A 26,675-nucleotide genomic window follows, 5' to 3' on the forward strand; every position below is an offset into this window, starting at 1 on the left:
AGGGGCGCTGGCTGCCCGGGCTCCCCGCAGCATCCTTTGGACCAGCTGCTCGCAGCGCTCCTGCACCGCGCTAATTAGGTCAGAGAACCTCTCGCACCGCTCCGCGCCCGCTAATTGCGGTTTCGCCACCTTCCACCCACCCAAGCGGGAGATGAAGCACCCAGACACCCGCTGGCCCCCCCGTGGGCTGCAGGCAGGGCCCTGCATGGGGCCGGAAGGTCGGATCTCGCACACTGTTGTAGCGGAGAAGTGGAACAGGAGGAGGAGAAGGGTTGGGAAGGAGAACAGCTCCGTGCCGATTGTCCCCGGTTCTCCCAGGGTAAAAGTTAAAGCTGGCTTCGTTGTGCTGTTTCACACTTACTCTTCACTCCTGGCTTTTCCCCCCAAAGAATAAGATGGAGAAGATGTTTGTGTGCCATCTAGTCTATTTCCTTCTGATAATTAGGAGAAAAAAGGCAAGTAAATAAGGGGCAGCGCAAAGATCTGTATTATTGCAAACTTTTACAGTAATCTGGAAAAACCTGCTACAGTCTGTTTTTAGAGTGGGCTTATTTATGGCAACTATAATGAGAGGATGTTTCTGAGGCTTAGAATAAAAATGATCTTTCTGAAGCCTTTCCATATTTTGAGTGCCATTTTAGCAAAAAGAAATAGCCAGACTACAGATAGCATTCATGTCCTTGCACCTTCCTCATAGAGTTAAGCACAGTGTTTCAAACCACCTTCTATACGCATGTTGAGGTAAGCACAGCAAGTTTTGAGATGTCTAATTTGAATAAATTGCAGAGAAAAAGCTACTACCATCTCTTAAAAGGCAGAGATAGCAAAGCTGTCTTAGCTCCACTTCTGCGTGTAGAGCTGTACCAAGTAGCAAAGAGGAAAATTATTTAATGGGAATACTTTCAGCAGAAATTAATGTCAAGAGAGGATTTTGCTAGGGCAGCCCATCAGCAGCTCTCACTGGAGATGATGCGTATGAGTCCATCTATGCTGAAGCAGCTGCAGGCATCCTTACAGAAATGCAAAACGATTTTCTCAATATACACATAACAAAATGTGTTTTCAGAGAAAGAAAGAATGGAATTAGTGTCTCAGTACAGAGCTGAAGTGGAGGTAATCACATTATCTTCTATTTCGCGTCTCTCTCTCTCCAGTATCAAGGTAAAGGATCGTGGTTGGTTTTGTCAGGACTTGGAATAAAAACTTTTTTTAAGGAATATTGAAAAGCTTTCAGAAGTTTTCCAGTTGGAAACCTTTTGTTTCACTTCTGTACTGCGTGTTGGTGTGTGCCAGTTGTGAGCTGGGAAACAATGTGGAAATGTAAGAGCGGAAAACATGGTGGTTCTGAAACAAGTTCAGAATCCATAACCAGTATTTCAAACTGCTTCTTTTAGACTCTCTTCCTGCAGATTCTATTATAAAATACTCTAGGTTTTGAGAAAATATTTTTGCACATTTTGCAGGTTTTTTCATTGTAACTTTATGAAGCATCCCTGATGAAAATGCAGGTCTGTATGTGTAAACGCCGTGCCCGTGTACCCACAATGCTTCCTAAGCCCTGCTCTGCAGGATGGTTTTGCATGGCACACAAACATCTGCACACCCACACAGCCTAGCTGTGAAGAGTTTAAGCTGTGTGAGGAACATATGGCTGGACTTACTTATCTTCTGCTCCTTTGCCAGCCAGTAATCAGAAGCTGGACGATCTACCATGTGTGTAAGCAAGACAGCATTGTTCTTTCTCTCCTTTTAGAACTAATCTATGTAAGAAGTAGCAATTTTTTCTCCAGTTTCTAAAGTTTTGTTCAGCTAAGCCTTTGGTCCCAGGTACTTCGGAATTTTAAGATGTTTAAGTGACACTTGCATTTAAGTTACTACATTGAAACTGGAGTGTGGCACAAACTTTAGTATTTGGGAGGCAGTACAAACAGAATGGCCTGATATATTGGTGAATTTTGAAAGCTTTTCAAGTCCAGAGTTTATATTATTAACTTGATTAGCATATTTAGGAGAATAAAAACATTAGCCCCAAATGCAACCTGCAGCAAACAGTTGGGTACGTTTACCTCCATCCTCTAAAAAATGGCATGAAAAGGTAAGGCTCACTGATAAAAGATGCTGTCTGGATCTTAAGGTTCTCTAGAAGTTAGTTAATTTTGTTTTGTTTGAGATTAGTAACTGTCTAGCTGTTCACTCCAGCTAAGGACTAATATAGTTGCCAAGCTCCTTGCTGTTAGACCCAGTGGCGCAGTCACAGCTGTGCTCAGGGACATAACCAGAAGGTTTGTGGGTGGAGAGCTCTCCATCCAGAGGCACTGGTCAGTCAAAAAGGATGTCGCTTTTCTTTGTAAACCTCTCTGGCTATTAATCTTGTGTTGGCCTTTTAAACCCCAAGTTTAGGACTTGCCATTGATTTCAAGCTCATCTGGATGGTGTGGGTGAAATGATCCAGCCCTGTGCCCATGGCAGCTGTGCCAGCTCGGAGCAGGGGATGGAGAAGGGAGTGCTCCTGCCAGAAGCATGGCTGGAGTGGGTGTGGAGGAGCCAGGAGCTGCTGCACCTTTCCCTGGGGAGAGCTGTCCCTGCAGAGGAAGGGGGATAATTTGTAGCAGTGTGTGTCCTTATAGCTGCATCAGTATAGCAGTTAGGGTGAAAAGATCTCTCTAGCTGTGCCACAAATACACAGAGATCCGAAAGAAGGGCCTATGGGCACGTCTTCAAGACAGAAAGCTGCCCAGCAAGGCCTGGTGTGCTCCCTTCTTTGAAGAATTTGGACAAGGGGATTGTGCTCGGCTTGGCTGAGTCTTTCCTTCCTGCCTTGACGCAGGTGTTTTACCTCACCACATCAGGGCTTGGCTGAACACCTCAGATGGGGGTTTCCAACATGGTTTTAGGAAACACGCTCAGCGATGGTGGAAGCAGCTCCTTGCTCTTGGGAAACATCCCTGCCCTTCTTTGAAACATTCTGAGAAGACCTGGTAGCCTGCACATCACTTGGGAGCCTCTGGGGTGAGAAATATCTTTGCCTGCTCCTGGGGTGCATTGGAGAGCCTCAGACTGTGGGGATGGGATTCAGGGTAGCCCAGCAGCCCACAGGGATCGTGGCAGGGGACCTGTCGTGTGTTATCCTACCAGCTGCTCTTGCAGGTGCCGGGTTACGTCTACATAAGGTATGAAATATAATTGAAAGGATTGTTCCACAAAGTGATGTAACGATGGCAGAGCACATGCTGAACAAACACACATAAGGATGTTGCTGAGTGTAACGTCGCAGCCAGCTTGCTGCTTAGCTGATGGAATCACTATTTCATATTTATGCTCATTTGGGAGATCTATAAATATATAAAAGAAAAAAATCGTAATCAGGCAGCTGTAGATGAGTTTTACTAATCCACAAATTCATTATTCAAGCATCTAAAAATACCTGGTCCTTGCGGAAAGTAGAGAATGATGCTACAGGAGAGGGAGAAGTGGCTGTTACTGGTGATGTCTCATTTACATGGAAAATTGTGGATGCAGTATGATTACAGCCAAGATTTCCCCCCTTAATTCAAGTGGCATACAGTGTGGGTATTTAATTTTATGTAAGTAGGCAGATCAGAAAGTACAGAAGTGCCTAATGGTAATATTTCTCATCAGCTCAATTGCCCCGGGCCAGAGGGGCTGGGAGGCCCTGATGTATCCAAACGAGCTTTGCAGAGTTACAGTTCTTAAAGCTCTCTTCATCGACGTCAGAGCAATGATAAGTAAATGTGAATTCAGATGTCCTAGTAATGCTTGATAAAGCATGTTAGTGAAGGTGAAAAGTGACAGCCAAACCCAGAAATATTCTCAAGAAAGAAAATTCACCACAATGTGGTTGGCGGTGGGAGGAAGAAATTACGGTACCGTGACTGTCCCCAGATGGAATCAGCAAATTCTGTTGTGTGTGTGTGTGTTTTTAGGGTCGTTCAATAGAAGAAAAAGAAATTCCCTCTACGTAACTGTGACTCTCCTCATTGTGTCAGTATTAATTCTAACGGTGGGCCTAGCTGCTACAACAAGAACCCAAAATGTGACTGTTGGAGGTTATTACCCAGGGGTTATTGTAAGTATAGAACTCCTAGGTAGGTCTAGAAAACTTATTGCCTACAAAGTCCCTTGTAATGCTGCGAATGTTTTAAAGGGTGATCTTGTCCTGAATATTGTGCTCAGCTACTTCATTGCCATTTGATTTATTTGTTTTATTATTATTTTGCACCTACTGCTCATTCCCATGCAAAAATCCCAACCACGTGGCAGCCCTCTCTGAGCTTAGATAATAACACACTTTCGAGCTGTGAGACAGATCAATAGGTCTTATGTCGGTCAAAGCAACCTTAGAGCTTCTTTGTTTTTATACCTCACATTAACCCCGGGCAGAAGTAAAGCAAAGAAGGACCATAGGTGCCAAGTGCTGAGAGACCAGGTCTTGAAATACTGTTCACATGGACTTGTGGTCGTAAAGTTCACTTGCAGAAGTGTTTAATTTGGAGTCCCTGGGTGAGGAGAAGCACGTTAGCACGCTGTGGCAGCTTGCCAGGTGAGCATGCACATTAAAGCAGCTAGCACATCCATTTCTTCTTTTTTGTTATCAACGGATGCCAGTGGGAAAGGACAATCCTGTAGCTTCAGATAGGTTAATTTAGAGAAGACCACTGGTGCCCAGCCTTCTTGACAGCAGACGTGTAACCTGCAGAAGCATAAAGGGCAAGTACATCGTGCCGTTCCCTGCATGAGCAGAGGTCTAAGACGAGCTGGAAAGCAAGTCCTGGTCTGTTCCTGTCTGAGACATGCTCAAAAAGAAGCACAGAACAACTGAGCTGCAGAAGTAGGTGTCTTGGTAGGTGGAGTGTAACTGCAGCCCCCCAGCTAGAGGCTCCTGGTGTAACAGCTGAGCAGTGCTGTGCATTCTTGTTTGGAGACTTAATGCCAGTCCAAATAACTAGGTAGAGACCTGTTCTTGCCTTGTTATCGTTTGATTTGTTTGCCATGCATTGCTGATCTCGGGGAGGTTTATAATTCTCTGTGGATAAGCTCTTCTAGGACTGAAGAAAGTCCCTTTACAGCTATTAGTATGGAATGTTGTTACAGACTGTGTTAGGTCTCCTTGGTGGTTTTCTGGCTTGTCCCGGTAACTCCTGCATTTAGTCCTGATCTTTTTTTAACGAGAAGTCTAGAAGGAAGGTGTTGAGAAAGGTGACAGGCTGGCTTCAAACTCTCCACACTTAGCCTACGCTCTGTCAGCCTGAGTTGAACCTCGTGCTTCAGAGCAGGCCCTGCAGACTGACGCAGATGGGTAGAGCCTGTTGTTCACATCCCCTTGACATCTTCTGTGCTATTTATGCTCAGGAACATCAGCAACACTTATGCTTTTGTAAGACGCAGTCTACTCAAGGAATTAATGAATTCCTAGACCTGGGGAGGCTGTTGAGTTACTTTATTCAGGAGCACAGTTTGTGTTTGTCACCATATTCATCCTCATTAATCTGCTGTGTAGAAATGCGTGATGACCTCACCTGTGTCCCTGCACAGGAGAACATTTCAGTGTGGTGATGGATGCTTCAGCAGGTGCTTAAAATAGCTGATGTTTCGTAACAAGCTGGGATTTCTCCCTTTACTGTGGAGAAAGGGCTTGCTGTGGTGCAGGAGTACTTCGTGAGTTGTCCTCGAGCAGGTGCCTTCCACAGCCCCGAAGCAGCAGCATCTTGCAGGTCTTGTCATCCAGAACTTGACACAAATGTTAGGCCTGTGTGCATCTCCATCAGGGGTTTCTGTACCCTGAGTACCCTCCATTGGTAAGGAATAGAGCAGCAGTGTCTTCATGTGCTGGGTGACTTCCCCATGCGTGGACCAGATCCATGGATAGGATCATCTCGTGTGACATCAGATGTCTCATCAGTGCCGTGCCTAACACACCGTTCTTTCCTCCTTTAACTTGTGTCTCTTGGGCAAACACCTCTTGTACAGGGAGGAGACATGCAAAGAAGTGGCTGTTTGATGAGGGGGTTTATCTTCCCAGGCCTCTGCTCCCGAGGAAGGACAGAACAAGGCACTGAAGATCTTCCCTGCATCAGTGGGACTTTGTTTGGTTGGGGTTTTGTTGGATTTTTTTCCCCAGACAGCCCAATTCCTCATTGACACAACTGGAGGAGTTGAAGCAGAGGTTGCAGTAACCTGTCCTGTACTCAGGCTGCCTTCACCCTCCTCCATGATCACCGACACCTTTGCAGCTACATCTGTGAACACCCTGGCTGTGCCTCTATAAGAAATATCCTGCCTGTGGCTGGAAGACTGACCTGGGCCTGGGAAGCCCAGAGTAACAGTGATGTTCAGCAGACAGAAGTAATGATCAGGTGCAGAGGGCAAGCACCCTTATGGAAGTGAGGCTCTCTGAGATACATGTGTTGCCTCCAGGTTATACCAGCTTCAAGCATCTGTGTAAATGATTGACCTTTCTTAGGCTTTAACTGGCAAACCTCTGTAACAGTTTCTTGTCAAGCGTGCTGGCCTGGGGCTTCACTCTGGAAAAGCACATTGATTTTGTGTCCTGTCCTTTTAGACAGATGTCCCAGGGAAACATATCCATCAGCAAATAAGAAATACAGTTGATGCAGATTACTGAGATTTCTTTGTGCCATCTGTAGAAGAATTAGTGGTTTTCATATTGGTGCAATAAGAATTCCTGTTAATTAACGAGAATCCACTGATTTATTTGATCTTCACATGTTGGATGTACAGACTTGCTCTAATTTCTTCTTTTTGAATTATCTTCCGTATTTCACCTTTTGGAGGAAATTAACACTATTAAATGTGTTGGCTCAAGCTCAAAGGGCAGAGAACATTTTTCTTAAGCATTTGCCTTAGGTGTGTGTTGCCACACAACTTCTTGAGCAAAGTAAAAAGCCAAGAAGCAGTAGCAGATCAGTTTGGGGAGGTTCAGCGGTGCCCCTGGCTCTCTGCCCTGCCTACCGGCTGCCCCAGTGTTAAGCAGCACCCGGCTTTGTTGCTGTGCTTCCTGCTGTGGTAGTTTGTCCCTGATGTGGGGACAGCAGTCTCGAAGAGCCCAGAGTGGAATGCAGGCAGCCAGGAAGCTTTAAGCCCTGCCATTTGAGCCAGCAGGCCTTGCTGCCCACGGCACTGCACCAAATGTTTCTGGGCTTAAGCAGAGCGGAGGAAGATTTAAGCCCAAATTTTCGTCACTTTTGTGTCTGCTAATCTCTGCATGTGCCTCTGCTTGTTAATACTGGATTTATTAAACCGTTGGTTTCTATTCTTGGATCCAGGTTAGTTGACTCATTCTTGAATCACTGCAGCTTGTCTTGCGCTTTATTCTGCTTCCTTGGGAGTTAGCCAGTTATTTGGCATTCTCACCCAGGTCTTCACTGTCTCCCTAGTTTATTGACTAGATTTTTACCTCCTTCATATGACCACTCCAGCTGTAGGACTTCTCTGGCATTTCTCATTTTGCCAGCCTTTAGAAGCAGAGTTGGATATGCTCTACATTGATCAAAGACCTTTTCGGTGTGGCACAGAAGTACTTCTGCATCACCCCCCATAGTCTGTGATTCCTGGTTGAAGTCCCTGTTTCTGGCTTGGCTGAGGTCTGTTCTGTCCTAGAAACTTCTGTTTAGTGTAGCTAAATAGCTTAAGGCTATGGAGAAAGGAGGTGGGAAATTGCACTCCTGGCTGACTTCACCAAGCTGAAATAAGAACAGTGTTGTCAGTTATGGATGGCATCAAGAAAAGATGCTTTTGCTGGAGTAGCTTGTTCTGTGGGCTGGGCTGGCAGGAGCTCTTCTGGTAGAAGACCCTGGTTGATGCATCCCCACCCCTGGAAGTGAGGAAAGAGTAGAAGGCAGCAGAAAACTGCTAAATCTTCCCAAGTATAATTCTCCCTTATTCCATACTTCATATCCAGAAACTATCTGAGTTGAAAACTCAGTTGATTGCTCACACCCTTGGTAAGGTTACAAAAGCCTGGTCCTGCAGTTGCTAGTGATGTAGTCCTGCTAGGTTTGTATCTGGAGGCTCCTGAGCGTTCGTAGGGCTGTTCAAGACTGCAATGCATATCCTCATCCACCAGCCATTTCTCAGCATCACTGGGAAGGGGATAGAATTCAGAACTCATCCTTTTGGTTTCCACACGCGCTTTTAGTGTCATATAAGGGATACACTTGATAGCTCCTACTAGTGAGAGACTTCACTGATTCCTTGCTGAAGGAAGAGTGCTCACACATCCCCAGTATGTTCTTTTGCTGCTTCTGGATTTGATTGTGTTCTGTCTGTATGTAAAATACGTTGTATATTCTCCTGATATAAATGCTAACAATATGTTGTTTTTCAGCTTGGTTTTGGGTCGTTTCTTGGAATAATTGGTTCAAACTTGATAGAAAACAAAAGGCAAATGGTAAGTTCATTATAAAAACTTCTTTTTAAAAAACTGACAGTAACTCGAATTTTGCATGTAAAGAGTGTTACTGTTTTCCTGACTCTTCCAGGGTAGTGTTGCTTATCTCTTGAGAGCTGGAGATGGCTTCCAGCAGCCCAGGAGAACTATTAAGCCTGATATTTTTAAATTAAGAGAAAAGCTGAGGGAAGCACAAAGTGACTCTACCCAGTCTCATTGAACTCGATGGGATTTTGTTTTAAAGGATTTGAAATTGAGTGTTCGGAGTTTTCAAGGTTGTGCTTCACAGACTCGTGCCCAGTGCTTTTCCATGTGGTGGTCATGTACAGTGGTACATGATGTGGTGAATAACATGAGCATAATACATTTATTTGAAATCTTTTAAAGTAGATTCGTAGAGGCCTGGGGCTCTGCAAAAACTGCTTGTGACCACTTTCTTTTCTAAGCAAAAGCTAGAGAAGAAGATTAAGCAGTATAACAGCCAGCCCAGAGACTGGAGGTGAAAGCCCCCAGCAGAAAGTCTACCCTGGGGACATGAGAGCACAAAGCTCTCTGCTCTGCATATGTCTAGAGAAGAAGTCACTCAAGATACCAACATGACGAAAACACGAAGACTGGTGTAATTGAAAAGCAACCAACTTCTCTGGTGTTGCTGATTAACATGCATGTACTTGGTCCTTGTTTCCAACACCTCTTCAAGTAGAAAGGAAAACCGAGAAACTTGGCATGCTGTGAAGTAGCAGCTGGGGACCCGAGAAGCACAGAAGATGATGGCTAGACCAGATGTGTGGACCACAGCACTCTAGTTTCCTCCTTGCACTGTAAGGAGGTTTTTGTGTGCTGGGGCTGGGCAGCCACTGTCCAGGCAGGTCTCTGGTGTCCCATCAGGTATTGGAACAGGCTGCCCAGGGAAGTGGTGGAATCACCATCCCTGGAAGTGTACAAAAACTGTGTAAATGAGGCCCTTAGTGACATGGTTTAGCGGTGGACTTGGCAGTGTTGAGGGAACAGTTGGACTTAAACTAAGCTTGATCTTAAAGGTCTTTTCCAACCTTGTTGATTCTGTGATTCTATGATCCCATGGGAGTAATGTTCAGAGGAGAGCAGGTGGGCAGTGAGCATGCAGATAGCACAGACCAGGCGAGATCAACACTGCTGGGGTCTGAGGGGTCTCTCTGCAGTGGGGACAGAGCTGGCCCAGATTACCCACTTGGACAAGCACAGGAGAGTGGTGTGGCCTTGGCTGGGTCTCTGATGGCCCCTTAACATGTCTTGCAGACACTGTTTCACAAGCCTTTTATCCTCCTGCCTCTGCCTGAAGGTAGGGGCTGTAGTGTTCGGAGGTGTCAGTAGCAGAGCTTAGGGTGGGGGGAAGTTTTTGGGAGAATTTAGCAAAAGGAGTGAGGAGAGATCAGAAGAGGCTGATACCTGATGCGGACAGGTAGGACTGAGATCGACAGCCTCTTTTCTCTGCTTGACACATGTGGCTGGGGAGAGATAGCAAATGGGGAGGTTCAGTCCAGCTCCTGTAGCATCCTGTGGGCATGTGTGCCCCCTGCCCCTGGTCCGCTCTCCAGGAAGAGGGGCTAAGGGGGGATCGTGTGTCCCCCGCAGCCTATCCCATAGGCCCAGCGCTGCTGCTCTTGCAGGAATGGAGGGGGGCTGTGGGGATCAGGTGAGCAGGGCACGCTACTGAACAAGGCTAAGGCATGTGTGCCAAGCTGCAGAGGGATTTGGGAGAAATCTGCGCTTGCCCTAATCCAGAGGCTGGGCTGCTTTGCCCTTTGCTTTGCTAACAGAGTGCTCTCTGCAGAGCAGGAGGGAGAGGGGTAGGCAGACCTTCGGGGAGTACAAAACTGCCTTTCCTGCAGTCTGACAGGGTGCAGGAAAGGTGGGTTTCCCAGTGGGTATTTTTGGTTATTTTCACCCTGGCTCTGGAAGAACAGCGTGTCCTGTTCTTTCTGTCCTAGCAGCGTGTCAGTGTCTGGTTGAGCAATGACCACGTAATGCCAGTCCTGCGTTCTTCACAGGAGTGCTTATGAGTGACAGTGGGGCTCAGACTTGACTGACTTTTTTATTCTGAAGAGCCCTGGGTAGCCCGTGTTAATTCTTGTCATCTCTCTACTGTTTTGTGTCCTAAGCAGCATGCATGACCCAGCTCTGCAGGGATTGCGTCACTGCTGCAGCTCCCGTGTCTGCTCTGACCGCAGAGAGGACATGCAGTAATTGTCACTTGCTGTCCCTGTGCTTTAGGCACAGCTCATCCTTGCCCAGGAGCAGCTTTGTCCATTACGTGTTTCCATAATACCACTGGCAGCGTGGGATTACTTTATCTGTGTGAACTTCCCGGTGTCCTAGTTTGCTAAAAGGCAGTTCTGGTGTTGGTGGTTACGCAGTTGCTCTTCAATGACAGCAGGATTATGCTGCCATGTTCTTGCGTGTGTTTCTCCCATAATGTTGCTGGGGAGCACGAGGAGTTGAGCAAGCCGGCGTGGCTGAGCGATAGAGCTAACCTGCAGCAGCACTCCTCACTTCTCTCCTGCCTGCCGACAGGAATAGACCTCTCATTTTTCCTACCCCGTGTATTGGCTTTCATGCCATGCGTCTGCATTTCCCACTTGTCAAGGTAAGGCAGAGCTTTCGTCCCCCAGGGAGGGCCAGCTGCCCAGCAGCACTGCCTGCTGCCTGCCAGCGCCTCTGACTTACCCTGAGCTGCCTGCTCAGCAGTTTTCAAGCGAGGAGTCAGTGTTTCACATGCCTTTGTGACAGCCAGACACACCGTGGAAAACTAATCACCAACAGCTTCAGAGCCCATGTGTCACTGGACCGTGGCCCAAAGGGAACCTCAGCCCAGGACACTCCTGCTTCGTGTCCTGCACTATCCAAACCCAGTTTGTCTGTTCTTGTCTGAACGCTGCTTGGCATGGCTGGCCTCAGCAGGAGTTAGATGAGCAAAGACTAATCACTGCTGTCACACCGCTCTTAAAAGGGACTTTTGCTTGCTGCAGTGACAGTATTGTCAACCCCAGATCACAAATCTTGTTGGCAAATCATGAGATTAGTTGAAAACCATGGGGGTTTTTTTAATTAATTTGTATGGGTTTATTTGCTGTTTGATTTCCTTTATCATAAATTCTCAGTGTCTGGTTTTCAGGCTTTTCTTTCTCCAGCTGAGAGAGAAAAAACTGTGTAAATAAAGTGAGCAAACCCTTTTCTAACACCAGATCCTGATATCCTAGTAGGGCTGTTACGAAAGTATCATCGTTAACCTTGTATTATTTTAAATAACCGTATTAGCAGCTGCTATCTGCAAGCAGGGGCGACCGACAAATACCCTGCTTGTATATATTTAGTGTTTGGCGCTCTTCCCATCTCCAAGGGTCATGCTATTTAGGGAGAATATCCTCTTTCATGTATGTATGAAACAAAGGACAATACAGAGGAAGACTGAACTTGCTACAGAATAACCTAAGCCATAAACCCCATTTCTTCCACCGAGACTGCAAGAAGCTGTGCTTCTTCCTATTGTGCGGTTTCACTGGCTGTGGTAGCGAAACAGCGTGACTGCTGTAATGCATAGTGCAAGTTGTGATCCAGATGTGGAGATGGCAGGAGTCTGAGTTGGGAGGAAATGCTGGTGTTTGTAGCTGACAGAAACAGGGTCCCAGCATAGGACCTGATCCTGGAAAACTTGTCACCTGCTGCCATCTGCAAGTATTTTGCAGCACAGCATCTAATAGTCCAGTAATAACTTGTTACTAGTGATGGTGACCTGTTTGTATGGTCATTGTGTTAATCCTGTAGTCTGCTCTATCTGCTCCTGCATGTCTTGAATACTTGGCTCATCCAGAAAACCATTTTGTTTTCTCTCATTTTGAAGTTCACTGAATTAAGCAATTGTACAGTGACTATTTACACTGTCTTGAGGGAGCCCTCCTGCGTCTCCACACATTGCTCAAGCTGACCTGGTCTGAATGTGGATGCTGCTGGAGGAAGGTCTGTGTTCACTGAGAGAGGTTTAGGTAAAAACTGTGTGATTAACCTAAAAATCCTGAGATACTTAAAAAGTATATATAGGATCCTTCTGGCTTGTGTTTGTCAAGGGGTTTAGCTTGTCTTTCTGAGAATTGGATACTTGTGCAGTGGCAAGAACCAAGGGTTTTGAGCAAACTTAACACCCAGAGCTTTGAAACAAACATCCCTATGCAGGAGACCCAAGATACCTGTCAGTGCTGGCCAAGATAACTTACTTTTGTATATGTGCTGTTAGTGATTTTTATTACTGCCTAAAGCTCCCTATGACCAGAAGCTGCCTGTGTACTTACAGAAAAGCAGTTTTTAACTCCTGCCAGCAAGCAACATTTGAAGGCTGTGATCACTGGAGTGGAAAACCACTAGGGAAAAACCCAATTAAGCTTCCAGGTCTTTAAGTGGAAGTGCTGCTGTTCCCCAAGCTACATCTTTGTGGAGCTGTTTGAATTGCACACTTGCCCTCCCTCTGCAGCCCTGTCCATATCCCCAGTGTGCTTTGGTGAGGGAGGTTGGTACGGGGAGCTCTGATGAGCTGGTCTGGAGCCTGCTCCCAGTGGCTGAGCGGCTGCTCAGGAGTGAGAAGGGTTGTGTCAGCGCTCGTGCATGGTTCCCCCAGCTTTGGGCACTTTGGCAGAGGTGGTGTTTAAAGTGGCATAGTTGGAGTAGAGACTGTTTCTCATACCTGGGTTAGAGGTTGAGTATTTCTGGTTTATCTTCTGAATGTTTTCACCCTAATTTTAAGAATATGGGCAGGATGTGGCCAGTGGAAGAGGATCATAGACTCACAGAATGGTTTGGGTTGAAGGGACCTTAAAGTTCACCCAGTTCCAAGCCCCTGCCACGGGCAGGGACACCTTCCACTAGAGCAGGTTGCTCCAAGCCCCTGTGTCCAACCTGGCCTTGAACACTGCCAGGGATGGGGCAGCCACAGCTTCTCTGGGCACCCTGTGCCAGCACCTCAGCACCCTCACAGGGAAGAACTTCTTTGTAGTCTCTAATCTAAGTCTACCCTCCTTCAGTTTAGAACCATTACCCCTTGTCTTATCTCTATATGCCCTGTAAAAAGTCTCTCTCCAGGTTTCTTGTAGCCTCCCGTTAGTCACTGAAGCTGCTGTAAGGTCTCCCCGGAGCCTTCTCTTCTCCAGGCTGAACCAGCCCAGCTCTCTCAGCCTGTCTCCAGAGCAGAGCTGCTCCAGCCCTCGCAGTATCTCCGTGGCCTCCTCTGGACTTGCTCAACACCTCCATGTCCCTCTTGTGTTGGAGGCCCCAGACCTGGACACAGTAATCCAGGTGGGGTCTCACCAGAGTGGAGAAGAGGAGGAGAATCACCTCCCTCGATCTGTTGACTCCTTGAGTTGAAGGTGGATGTCTCTTTCCTTGCAGCTCCCCAGGCCTGTGGGCTGTGCTTGCCACAACCTGGCACCGAGGCGTCCAGCCAGGCTGTTATGAGGGTGTACACCACCGATGGCGTAGGCTGGTCACCTGCCTTCTGGTCTCATGAATTCGTGCTCAATGCCTGCATTAGAGTGTTGCTTCCAGAAGGTGCAGTCCCACCAGAGAGGTTCACATACAGTGGACTCCTGTGACCTTACAGCCTGGGGAGTGTTCACAGGAGCAGCTCCCCACAGCGCTCCAGGATGGGGAGAGAAGAAATCCCCTCCTTTCTCTCCAGGGAAGAGTTAAGGACAGCACAGCCAGAAAAGGAGGTGTATCCTCGGCCTAAGTTTAGCTGGAGTCGTGGAAGAACTTGCATTACAATATCAAGTCCCCAGAGTACCAGTCTGGCACAACGCTGCTACTCCTGCCGCCTTGCAGGAGCAGACGTGCCCCTTGGAGACACACATCCCATTGCCTTCAATGAGACCAGCAGCCTGGGCAAACATTTGGGTCATTGACTGCTTGAGGCCGTATTGACTGTGGTTTACGTATCCTTGTGGAGAGGGCACGAAACGCTTGGTTGTGGAGAGGTAGATGATACTTTGCTTTGTTTTCCTTTCTCAGCTGGTTGCATCGATTGTCTTCATCAGCTTTGGCGTCATTGCTGCGTTCTGCTGTGCCATAGTAGATGGTGTCTTTGCTGCCAGACACATAGTAAGTGCTTCCAGGAAAACATGCGTCCTGCGATGCTTTTGCTCGAGGAAAGCAAGTGATGGTGGCTGTAATCCTGTATCAGGCCACATCGGCGTCTGTGAATATACAGCATGTGCTGAATGCTGTTTTAAATCATAAACTTTAGGAGAATGTATCAGTTTTTAAAAGATATTTTGAAATTAGCAGCAAGCATTAAGATCTAAGAACTTTGCTTTAGGGTTTTTTGTGTATGCTTTATGTGTTTACTGAGGCTCAGAACTATAAGATGTAACGTGAATCACGGCTATTGCCAAGGGACAATATTTGAGCAGGTGCATCTATTGTATTTTAAATGTTAGCAGAGGTAGTTCTTAATGCTAACTGAACCACTGGATCTTGTTGTAGAATGAAGCAATTTGATATGAAGCTCATTAAACTGTTACAGTAGAAACAGGAAGCACTGCAGTAGGTTCTCAGTTTCCATTTCATGACTTGAAAAAATACAAGCTACTGCTGTCGTGACCAATCGCTAGTACAGTGGGATGTGCAAAAGCTTCAGTTATAGTTAAAAAGAAGTTTTAATATAGTAAATATAGAAGTTGAAAAACACAATTCCATTTCAACTGTTTAATTGAAACTTACACCTGCAGACAGATTTTTGTCTTGCAGCTCTGCAGTTTGATGTCTTTTTTGTTTAAATTCTTGGCAAAATGGGATGAAAAAGGCAGATTTTGGGGTTTATTTGTGATCAGGATGGAAGGGAATTTCAGAAGGTTAGAATTACCCTTGCAGTGGAAACTCCTGATGTCAGCTGGCTCATTATTCTTGTAAAGCTGGCTCTGCTTTCCTGCCTCTGAGTGTTCCAGTGGTAGAAAGACGACAGCTGGACCAGCAGGATTTGCTGACAGAGCAAAGGGCAGCTCTGCTCAGCTGCGTGATAGGTCTCTGTCTGTCTGGATGCAACCATCAAGTCTTGGGCCACCTCTGACCCCTGGTGTGAGGACGTGTGAAGCATTAGCTTTGATAGAAAGGTGAAGCTCCGTTGACTCCTGGTCCTGGCCAGGTGGGTCTGAGCCCTGCAGACTGGCTCTGGGGTTTTTAGGTGCTGACCTCATGGGTTGGGTGATGGCATGAGCTGGCACCTCCTCCCGGCTGGCCGCGGGGATGTCTGCATACCTGAGGCAGCCAGACCCAAGCAGCTGGGATGACAAGGGCTCTGGTTTCTGCCTCTTGATGAACGGACGTGCTTTTGGCCTCACTTTACCCCTTAACAGTCCAAAAATGTCACTGTCTGTCTGGAGACATGCTCCTGCCACACTGGCACATAGCGTTCTCCCTGCCGCTGCCCTGCCACCCTGAGCTTTGGATCAGCTCCACAGAGAGCAAGTCTGGCTGCTCCTGGGCAGGTCTCCCTGGTGCGGATACACATCCAGCATTGCTTTCCCTGAGGTTTCACCCTGGGGACCAGACTGCCCCAAAGTAAGACGCTAATGCATGTTTACAGGCTGAGCCATTGGTAATCTTCCAGAGCTTTCCCACAAGTCAAGAGCCCAAAAGACAAATTTGTCATCAATTTAATGAGAAGTTGTTATGATTCAGCATGAAGAACCCTCAGAAACACATCAGGCAGCCCTAGGATGTGTCTGGGAGGGGGATGAGGAATGAATCATTCAGGTTGGGGTGGTTGGCCTCACCCAAATGAGCCTGGCTTAATAGCCTGTGCCTCCCATGCTAACTGCAACAAATACCTGCCTCCAAGGACCAGGGTTCAACAACATCTGGGGCTCAGAGGGGCTGGGTGGGGGGCTGCTCGTGCGTGGATGTTGCAGAACACCACTGTATCGAGGTGCTGGTGTGAGAGCAGGGTCTCTCTAAAGCCTTTCCCCACACCAGCGAGCTGGGTTTGATTTTGATGCAATGCTAAGCCTGGTGTTCTGTCGTCGGCAGGATCTGAGGCCGCTGTATGCAGGGCGATGTCAATACTACTCCAAGAGCACGACCCCACCAGAGGTGAGAGCAGGTTTGGCTGTGCTGTCTCCATGAAGGCATGGGGGCGATAGGAAAACAGAACAGTTTCTCTAGTTCTTCAGCTGCACATTCATTACAGGAGCAGAGTGGTGGGTTAAGAGTTCAGACAGCAGTAATTTTGGTGGATACAAACAATACGTAACAGCCTCTGCACTTCTGCTGACTAGTGTCTTCTTCAAAGAGAACCCCATTGGGGATGGCTGTTCCTGACACACACTGATGGTGTGTGGACATCCTTGGCTGCCTTTGCTGTTCACTGAGAATCTCTCAGATCTCCTCACAAGTTCCCAAGTAGTTTTGAATAACCACTGTATTCCAAATTAAAATGCAAAGTAAGTGCTACCCAGTGGCATTGGTGGGGTCCATTCTCTTTTCAGCCCAAAAACCATCCATGTGAGCTTGGGTGTTACTACCCACAGGCAGACAGTTAACCACATTAGTCAGTTGCTCACCAGTATGGGAATCTTGCTGTCAGACTGTATCATGCTATTGACAACACTTTGCTCTGAGTTTCTGTGTGGTGAAGAGTGTTAGTTCAGCGAGGTCTTGGCTACTTGTAGAAGAGTTGCATAACCCCCTTCCTATGTAGGCATGTGCTTATCTATGACTTCCCCATAGTGAAAGGAAGTGCTGGTCTGTTCTAGTCTAGTGTGTCTTTATTCCAGTATAACTGTGTACTTTGTAGGAACTGTGCTACAAGATAAGGGAAGAAAAATCTTCCTGGAGATCAGCATAAACTCTGCATGCAGAGCAGGCCAGACAGCACTAGAAACCATGTTTGGTGATTATGTCCTTATGTGCTGTATGTGTTTTCTCTGTGTTCACACAGGCAATCTGTCACCCGCAGCGCCGTGCACCTTGCACACCGAAAATAAAAACCAACACCTGCTTCTGCTGTGACCTGTACAACTGTGGAAAGTGAGTGAGCTAAAAATACCATGGCTGGCCGTGGGGAGGGCGAGCGGTGGCCGGGCTGGTCTGCAGTGTGTGAAGGGCCAGGACAGGGAGGAACAAGATACCAGTTAATGACAGCTGCTGTGGGAAGGGATCCTGAGCTGGGGTTGCTGGCCACAAGAGTTCCAGGCAACAAGTAACCAAGGAAAAGGATATATGAAATACATCACTAAAGCCATCCCAGCTATGGGTGAGCTCCAGGCCAGCCCAGATGGAAAAATAAAGAGGGCAGGATTTTCCATTACTTCCATGCTTGGTGCCTTCCCCACATTTTCCCCTACTGAGTGTCCCTTGTTTGGGGAGTTTTATTTGTTTTAGAAGATTGAAGATGTACAAACTGGGACACTGTGCTTCCTCGCCTTGTCACCATTTCATTCCACACCCTGCTAACAGAGGAGAATTTGCAGGCTGGTACCACGTGCCTGTCATAAATCAGTGTCCTCTCTGCCCAGTGACTATCTTGCATGGTCCCAGGAGGTTGGAAGGTGTACCAGCCCTGTGCAAAGATGAGTCAGAAGGGTGGTTACCAATCGAGAACCCCTGCATAGTCATCACACCACCATTAGATCTGGCTACTGTGCCTAAGCCAACTTAATTTACAGCATGCACTGCTTGTATCATTTGGAGAGTGTAATGTGTGTCATCAAGCAATTAATAAATTGATTTTTTTAATGCTGGCTCTTGCCTAGGGCTGTTTCAGGCTTAGTGTTTCACACAGTACTTAGTTGGACTGGCCCCCATTTAAATTATTGGCGGTGGTGAAGGAAGATCAAAAGCTGCTGTTGGAGAGGATGGTTCCGCATGCTGGAAAGGGTAATCCCTGGTTCCTGCAGGACTTTGTTTCTGTGAAAGCTTTTGCAGAGGGGTGAAGCTCACACTTTCCTTTGACAGTTTACAGAACAATCCCATTTTACTAGCTGAAGAGAGCGATACACAGGGAAATGATTGGAATAGAAGAACTTGTAACTTTTGTGTGTTTGCTTTTTTATTTTCCTATGCTGTTGGGGTTTTTTCCTCCAATCAGGCTGGGTCAGGGTCCTACCTCTTACCCATTTTCCCCTAAGATACTAGTTGTTACCACCTCAACCTTGCCCAGTAGCATGTGTTCTGCACTGAGAATTCTTTTGAGATCTCGATGAGAAAAGCACAGACACTCAAGGTTAGCTCACAGATTATGTAAAGATGGACATTATAGAAAAAGTGGTAGCAATCTTGCATCCCTCCTGGTGCTGAGAACCCTGGCTATGGCAGCAGTGGGCCAGCCCCTTCCCATTGAGAAGTACATGCTGTACGTATCTTGAAATGCTGAATGTACTTCATGGTAAACCAAGACTTGCTGAAAGCTTTACAGTCTCACACATCTCCATAGGAATGAGCTCCTGCAAACAATACATACAGGCTGCATTGTTAAAGGCAGTCACAGTATGTGCTCAGGTTATACAGAGGTCATGCAGGCTAACATGCAGATTTTTACAATCTGGTTACGCTCCGCCTCGATTCTGCTTGAAATCCCTGTCTCCTTGTTGCAATGTCTTCTGCCATTGCCTGCTACAAGGGTAAGGGAAAAAGGAAAAGAAGAAACAGAAATCGAGTTATGAGGGAAGGAGGGTGGCTTATGAAAGGGGGCAGGTTCCTGCAGCCCTTGCAGAGTCTGCTTAAGAACTGAGCCTGTATTTCCTGCTTCTTGGCCTTAAATGTAAGTCTGTTCTTCTCCATTTGAGGCCCTTGTGCCGTTTGAGCCTAACCCCATATGTGAGCTCAGAGATAAGTCATTCATAAGCCCTTGTATTGTTTATCCCTGGTAAACATGTTTTCTTAAGGGGAATTTGCTGTAGCCCACTCCATCTGGTAAGCGACCTGAAGGCCACCCTGTTCCCTGAGTAACAGAAGTCATTACTGAAGAATTCCACCTGCAAGACTTCAGGCCACATGTTGCAGGAGCTGCTCTTCCCTTTCCAAAGTAATGACCTAAGTGGGTTTGAACGAGTCTTCTCCATCTCTTTTGTGCATGTGGAAAAGCTTAAAAATGTGAACAGAAGGATCTCTGTCTGCCAGCCTGTGCCACTGTGGAGCTGCAAAGGGCAGCTGAGTTGGCCATGCTTTATGGTGCTGTGCTGTCCTGTGCCCGTCCCACCCAGCCGCTCCTGCCTGTGAGGAGCACAGACTGATTTCCCTGGGTAATTAATTCCAAGACCAGTTTGTCCTTGGGAAGCCTCCCAAGGCTCTATGGAGATTTCACATGATAGAAATAAGGCAGATTCAGACTCAAGGTCATTTGGGTATTCGCAGACCTTGCAGGACTTGTTTGTTTCACAACGGATCAAACCATCTTCTGCCATTGTCATGCAGGGAGATCTCAGATGCCACAAGCATGAGATGTAGCAGGCTGTAGTTAGGTCCAGGCCATCATTAAATTGCAGAATGAATTTTACTGTCCAGCAAAGTGTTTAGGTTTTATGATCTGTTGCATTGTTTTATCTTTATCGTTGGGTTTCTTTTCTAATTTAGCAGGGTGGAGATTTCTGGAGGCTACTATGAATACATTGATGTCAGCAGCTGCCAGGACATCATCCATCTTTACCACTTGCTTTGGTCAGCAACGATTCTGAACATAGTGGGGCTGTTCCTAGGGATCATCACAGCAGCGATACTTGGAGGATTTAAAGACATGGTAAGATGGTAACAATTTCTTTGTGCATTAAACAACACATCAGGCAAATTGCCTTTTAAAACTAATTGGTGGTATTTCAGTGCAGATGATCACTGCAATCAGGCTGAAAAGAAGGACATGAAATAACTTTAAGGAGAAACTGGAAGTTATTTACTTTTCTGATCTGGTGTCACCACCTAAAGACAATTAGGAAAGATAAACAAAATTGGGAGACTGTATTTTCTTAAGGAACTTTCTCACAGGTGTTGGCAATACCAGGATGAATAAAAGTAAGCTCTTTGTTAAAAATCAATCTTCCTTTTCATAGCACTGACCTTCTACAAGGAAATGTGTGGTGGTTGCTCATGAATTGTTGATTCTATAGCAGTATTTGGGTTCTGAGCTTTACAGAGTGCTTAAGCAGCCATGTTAGGCTGAAACTCTCCATCTGGTTTCTTCATGGTGCAGAACCTGATGAACTGGAGACCAGAACCAGGTGAAAGATTGCAAACTTAATGAAAAAAAAATGCTGTTCTTACAACATGAGCTTTGAAATATCCTCACTTAACCTGACTGCCTGTTACCTTCCATACAGTTTTGTCTTCAGAAGACAAACCCATGGGCAGAACTGTACATTCAGTAGATAAATTTGGGTTGCTTTCCTCCCCTGCCCCCCCAATCTCTTGTGACTCCTTCAGAATAATACAAAATGAGACACTTGGGAAAGAGCATTTGTTCTCCTAGCAATACATTATTTTACAAACAGATGTTGGGCCCTGCACTAGGGGTGCCTTATTTCAGAACTTTCCTACAGTCTTCACAGACCTTCACTCACTAAGATCTTCCCAAACAAAACAGGGGACATATTCCCAGCTATGCATTGTGACCTTTGAGATTTGATCCACACCAGGCAGCCTGTAAACCTCTGCAGAAAGATGTATAGGAGTGCCTGTGAACAGCAGCAGTGCAAGAGGAGCTGAAATATGCACTGAATAATAGAGTAATCAAAATGAATGGATTCTTTCTCCTACTTGTGAAGATGCAATCTGAACAGCACTGGTGTGGGCTGGGCTGCTGCCAGCTCGTTCTGTGGGATCTGAGAGGAAACAATAGGTGGCTGAGGAATGAAGTGACCTTGAGACTTACCTGCTGCCTAATAGGGAACTGGATTGCTAGTTGTTAATTCAACAGAGTTAAGCTCTAGAGCCAAACAGTGCACCTTTAAATCATTTCTGCTTTCATTCAGCAGTCAGCTTTCTGTGACCTGGTTAAATAGCCTGAGATTCTCTTCCTTTTGTTTTAACAGACTCCTTCCCTCCCTACGCTGAACTGTACGGTTGAAAATGCACACCCTTCGGTGTCCTACTACTCAAGGCCACAAGTGACATCTTACAACACCTACTACCACAGCACTCCTCACTTGCCTCCCTACTCCGCATACGACTTCCAGGTAGGGAACGTTACAGGATGTTTTCTTGTTCAACAGCAAGGTTAAATCCAGCCAGTCTGCAGCACTCTGGAGGCCTGTCTTCCTGTCATTCACACAGTTTAATTTTCCTCTTCCTGCAGAGAATACCAAATCTTTCCTGCTAGGCACTAGTCCGTGGCAGTGCCCTCTTACAAAGGCAGTGTTTTCCTGAAAGCTGTCCTTGAAGAGAAGGCAACAGAGCTTGCTGCCTGTCTCCCCCATTGTTCAGAGGCCACATTAAAAATAGGCATTGCCTCTGGCACTGCAGTGCTCAGAGGATAGAGGCAAAGTGAGGTGTTCAGTTGCTAGTTTTTATTAGGCCAGCTGCTAAGTCTGAGAGGAACAGACGAGCTTTTGGAAACAAGCTGTTTGAGCTCCTGAAGACATATACAGACTGAAAAGCTATTCGGTCATGGATTTTTTCCATATGCTTCAGCTGGTCTAAGAATGGTCCCTGCAGACATCACCTCTGCTCTAACACATCCCTTCCTCTTCTGAGTTATGGAGCTGTGCTGTTGGTAGTGTGTGATTTCACGTGAACCTTCCTGTCAACATCAGCTTTCACTTGTTGAAGCAGATGAGGACACTTCCTCCTCAGCTTTTCTGTCAAGTGGACGTTACCACAGTGGTGATGTTAACTGTCATGGTTTAAACCAGGGATCTGGCCTTTCCGGGTGACTCCCCTCAGTTTCTATACTGGGTGTGACGTGGTGTGCTATGGAATAGCCCTTTGGCCAGTTGGGGTCAGGTGTCCTGTCTCTGCTTCCTTCCGGCTTCTTGTGTCCCTCCTCACTGGCAGAGCATGAGACTGAACAGTCCTTGATGAGGGTAAACGTTACTGAGCAACAACTAAAACATCAGTGTGTTATCAGCGTTGCTCTCAGGCTAAAGCCAAAGCACAGCACTGCACCAGATACTAGGAAGAAAATTATCCCAGCTGAAACCAGGACATTAACTTAACATATCATATGTTTTCCTTGCAGCCATCAGGGCTGCAGACTTATTTTATAGCAAAAGATTAAGGTCTTAGACACCAACTTAGAGGTTTGCTCTGTGATAGCCACCATTCCCCTCATCAGAGCCATGCATTAGAGGTAACGTGAATCTAGACCTTCCCGGTTTTATTGCTAGTGCCATTAGACAATACTGTTGTCAGGGCCTCCTAGAAGCGTCTGAACACTTACAGCAGAATTTCTAGAGTTATTTACACATATTTGTGAGTAATTTTTTATATTAACACAACCTGGGACAGTCACTAGTGGTGTGTTAACTTTTTACAGTTATAAAAATGCCAACCTCAGCGCACACCAAACCAGCTCTGCTGCGAAGTCCTCTGCTCAGCTGCTCAGCTGGTATTAAGTGCTGTTTAACTCAGCGTTTATTTGCAGTGCAGCCACACTACCAGCAGAGAGCTCAGCCTGGGTGGATTTGCCCTGCTTTTCAACCAGAAGTACTGCTGGGGCTCTGCTAACGCTTACAGCATGGCCAGATGGATGAAAGTCTCTCCGTGTCTCACTGCTGTGAGCACAGGTGTTGGCTTAGGAGCCAGCACAAAAGCAGGGCATAAATCGAGGTAATTTAAACTTAAAATAGCCAACTCTCTTTCAAATTCAATTACAAGTCTGAGCATTGCTTTTCTTCCAGGGAGCTTGAGAGCCTGCATGAAAGCATTAGCTGAAGCCTCTGGCTGTGGAGACTTTCCTTGCCTTGAGCAAGAGCAAGTTGCTCTAGATTACTACATACTGGTGTTACAGATACCCTGACCCCAGCAGTGTCTGCACCATCCTGCCACCTTCTCCCTGGCCATCCTGCAGCACACAGAGCAAGCCCAGCCTTGCCTCGCAAATCCCTTTCAAAGGCTGCACCACCTCTGGAGCAAGAATGGGCGAAGTTGGTGCTTCCCTCATCCCACATACTCATAGGAAAAACACTCCAACACTCCAGAATTTCTAAGGAAGCTTGTGCCCCTGCAAGAGCCCAGGGCTTGATGGAAGAGCTGTTGCGTTGTTTGAAATGGGGACAGATTGTATGGCTTTCTCTGAGGTCCTCTGTCACGTGAAAGGGGGAGGTTTTCTCAACCCCAGTGGTTGATCTGAAAGCTGAGACCCTTGTGCCCAACCAGGCTGTCAATGTCCTGTTACAGGGACCCTTCACTGAACTGTCCCACTGGATTGGAGGGCGATTCGACTGACTTGCTCAGGGAATCACACCAACAGCATAAGAGGGACCCCTCAGTGGTCTGCCCGCTGTTGATTTGAATACGTTACCTGCTGCCAGCGACTACTAGTGACCACAAAGGACCAGCACTAACAGTTTATGGAATAACACTCTTTACTAATATAAAATCGTGACAAATTAGGGTTCGTGGATTGCCAGTGATAATATCTGATTGCTAGAACATATTTAAAGCAGTATACAGACATGCTCTAATCTCCAGTAAAAGTGTTCAGCATGCCTAGAGTGTAAATCTTGTCCAGTAGGCATCCCTATGGGGGAGAAGACAGGTTCAACCCATTGACTGATGCCAGTAGTTACACTGGAGTCTTCCCTGACTCTTCCCCCACCCTCAGCTTACTTTTATACTGTTTCTTTATGCTTAAGTGAAGCTTGAGTGATTCTAGTCATCCATTCTTTTATTATTGATGGGTGTAAAATTCTCCTACTTCTCATTTGAAGATAAAGCTGACAAAAAATACAAAGCGCATGCTTGGTGAGGGGTGGTCATGCATTGGAGGCAGGTAACTTTGGGATGGAGGTGTGCATTAGTATTATAATAAGATTATAATGAGCAAGCTTCACCTAAGGGAAGTGATTTTGCCACAGTTGCTGGCTCAGGAACAGACTTGTCTTATATTTCCCATTTGACAGCTGCTATGTGGCTTATCAGCTCTATGGTACCATCAAGCTCCTGCTCCTGCAGGGAGTACAGCAGAGCCTGGCGGTGCTGTCTCCACTCTGCTCCACCCTCCATTGCTCCTATAGGATAGCAGGTTGTGTTGCCTAGGGAACCATGGTGGAGTAGATTCCATGCATGCCAACTGTCAGGCATGTACAGATTTTGTTTCTGCACCTTTTCAAGCTTTATACTTACTGAAAGAGCAAGTTGGTTTAGTTTCTAGCAGGTTTTATTTGTGATTAAGAGGAAGAAGTAGTATAAAAAGAAATTATCTGCAGCCTGTTCCTTGTTGGTACTGGCTGATGAGTGAAACCCAAGATTTGAGAGCAGCAGCTCATCAGTTTCCTATTGTCCAGCCTCTGTGAAATGCAGCAGGTACACATAAGTGATGAGAAAACAATTTTTCTTTGTTTTGTTGTTTTTAAATGCCTTCTTCAGTCTCGGAGTCTCATTATGCAAAACCTTACTTACAGGCTGTGCTTACCTTGAATGCAGCAAGTTATTTGAAAACTTATTTGTACGTGTACACGCGTTTTGCTGAAGTGAGCCTTGAAGTGTTAATTTTGCACTGCTTGGTGGGGAAGTATTGCTTTGCCAGGGTCCCTTACATGAGGAAGTGGTTACATTACAGCTTTCTTGCTGTCTCCCTGCAGCATTCCAGTGTGTTTCCAGCCTCCACTCCTTCTGGCCTCTCTGATGACCCCCAGTCAATGTCGCCATCTCCCAGCTATATGTGGTCCTCCAATGCGCCACCTCGTTACTCGCCTCCGTATTTCCCACCTTTTGAAAAGCCACCACCTTATACACCATAGGGAACGTCGGAAAGAAGAAAAAATGTTTGCCATTGAAATAATTGTGAACATTTTGTATTTATATTTTACTGTGGGAGGGAGCAGGAGGGGTAGATACAGAGGATAATTGCAAATACAAATATTAGATTGGATTTCTCTTTCTTGCGAGGCTTATTTCAGGGGTTTAACAATGGAATATGAGGAAGGAGACATACTGCTGATGTTTTGCAGTGTCGGTGAGTAGTGAGTGACCTAAATTCCAGCCTCCTTGTTTTACCACGAGGTTCATGTAGTCCTTGGTTTTTAATAAAGTAATACAACACAGAAGATAGGTTCTGGTCTGCCTTACTCCATCTTGTGCCAAGCTGAAGTAAAGGTAGCCAAGATTGGTAGTTGCCAGAGAGTGTCAATCTATCTGTTTAAGGTGAGGGTGCTTGCAGACAGCTCAACTTGATGCTTGTTTTGTTTGGCCTTGGGGCTCCAGTTGCTGAGATTTTTTGGGGCCACAGAACGTAGCTCACATCACTTGCTGGTTTAGGGCCTACACACTGGAAAAATCCTGGGATGAACCACAACAGTGTCTCAAACTTTAACACTAATGAAGAGAGATACATCACAGGATATTTTAGTGTATGTCTAGCAAAACTGTTGGAATATTGCTTTTTTTTTTTTTTGAGGGAAAAAGATTTAATAGGCAAGCTGGTTTTATTTCAGGATGCTTCTTAAGATGGAAAGTGAGATGGACTTACCTTTCTCTGAATACTCTGTAAGTTAATGCTGAAGTCAAATGGTTTGAGTGGTTGCACTGCCTAAATCTTCCTTTTATTCCTATAAAGAGCATTAGGAACCGTCCACAAGTCACTGAAACAGTGCAATGAAAACATTATTCCCCTCCCCCCCTTCTGTTTGGTTGGGATTTTTTTTCAAGCTCGCACTTTTAACTTTTCTAATGGACTGAATCAGCACCTTGAATAAGCACTGGTTTAGTAGCTGTCTTAACAGGCTGCACATACGGAATATCCACCACTAGTTGTCCAGGATGGAAGTCTCACATGGATAAATTTCAACACCCTGTAATATAGGATGAAACTGATAGGAATTTTCAATTATTGTTGTGACTTTAATTTAATCTTCAGCTGCTGACTTTGCTGATTGATCTAGATTCCAACAGACGTTGCATGCATCCTGCATAACAAAAGAAGGTCAGCTTTGTTATGTGACACACTGTCCTGTAAAGTGTGGTTCTACTCCAGGAAGTGATTTCAGATGACAGCGTTCAGATCTGAGCTGCTCAACCTGAGCATTCTCAACCACTTACTTCAGGGATAAAAATAAGGTATTGATGTTTTTATTCCTTA

At 46.2% G+C, this 26,675-nt stretch overlaps 1 protein-coding gene across 1 annotated transcript; it reads left to right on the forward strand.

The window, feature by feature from the left end:
- Nucleotides 1-151: 151 nt before the first annotated feature.
- On the forward strand, nt 152-25,617 carry TMEM255A (transmembrane protein 255A). Its single transcript, XM_010015480.1, has 11 exons — nt 152-319; nt 1,155-1,161; nt 3,945-4,087; nt 8,366-8,428; nt 14,462-14,551; nt 16,478-16,540; nt 16,986-17,012; nt 17,406-17,476; nt 20,024-20,183; nt 21,469-21,612; nt 25,180-25,617. The coding sequence occupies exons 1-11, from the start codon at nt 152-154 to the stop codon at nt 25,336-25,338; spliced, it is 1,095 nt and encodes a 364-aa protein (XP_010013782.1). The 3' UTR covers nt 25,339-25,617.
- Nucleotides 25,618-26,675: the final 1,058 nt, after the last annotated feature.

This window comes from Nestor notabilis, unplaced genomic scaffold (genome assembly GCF_000696875.1).
Source record: "Nestor notabilis isolate BGI_N333 unplaced genomic scaffold, ASM69687v1 scaffold9145, whole genome shotgun sequence".
Classification (NCBI taxonomy): Eukaryota; Metazoa; Chordata; class Aves; order Psittaciformes; family Psittacidae; genus Nestor; species Nestor notabilis.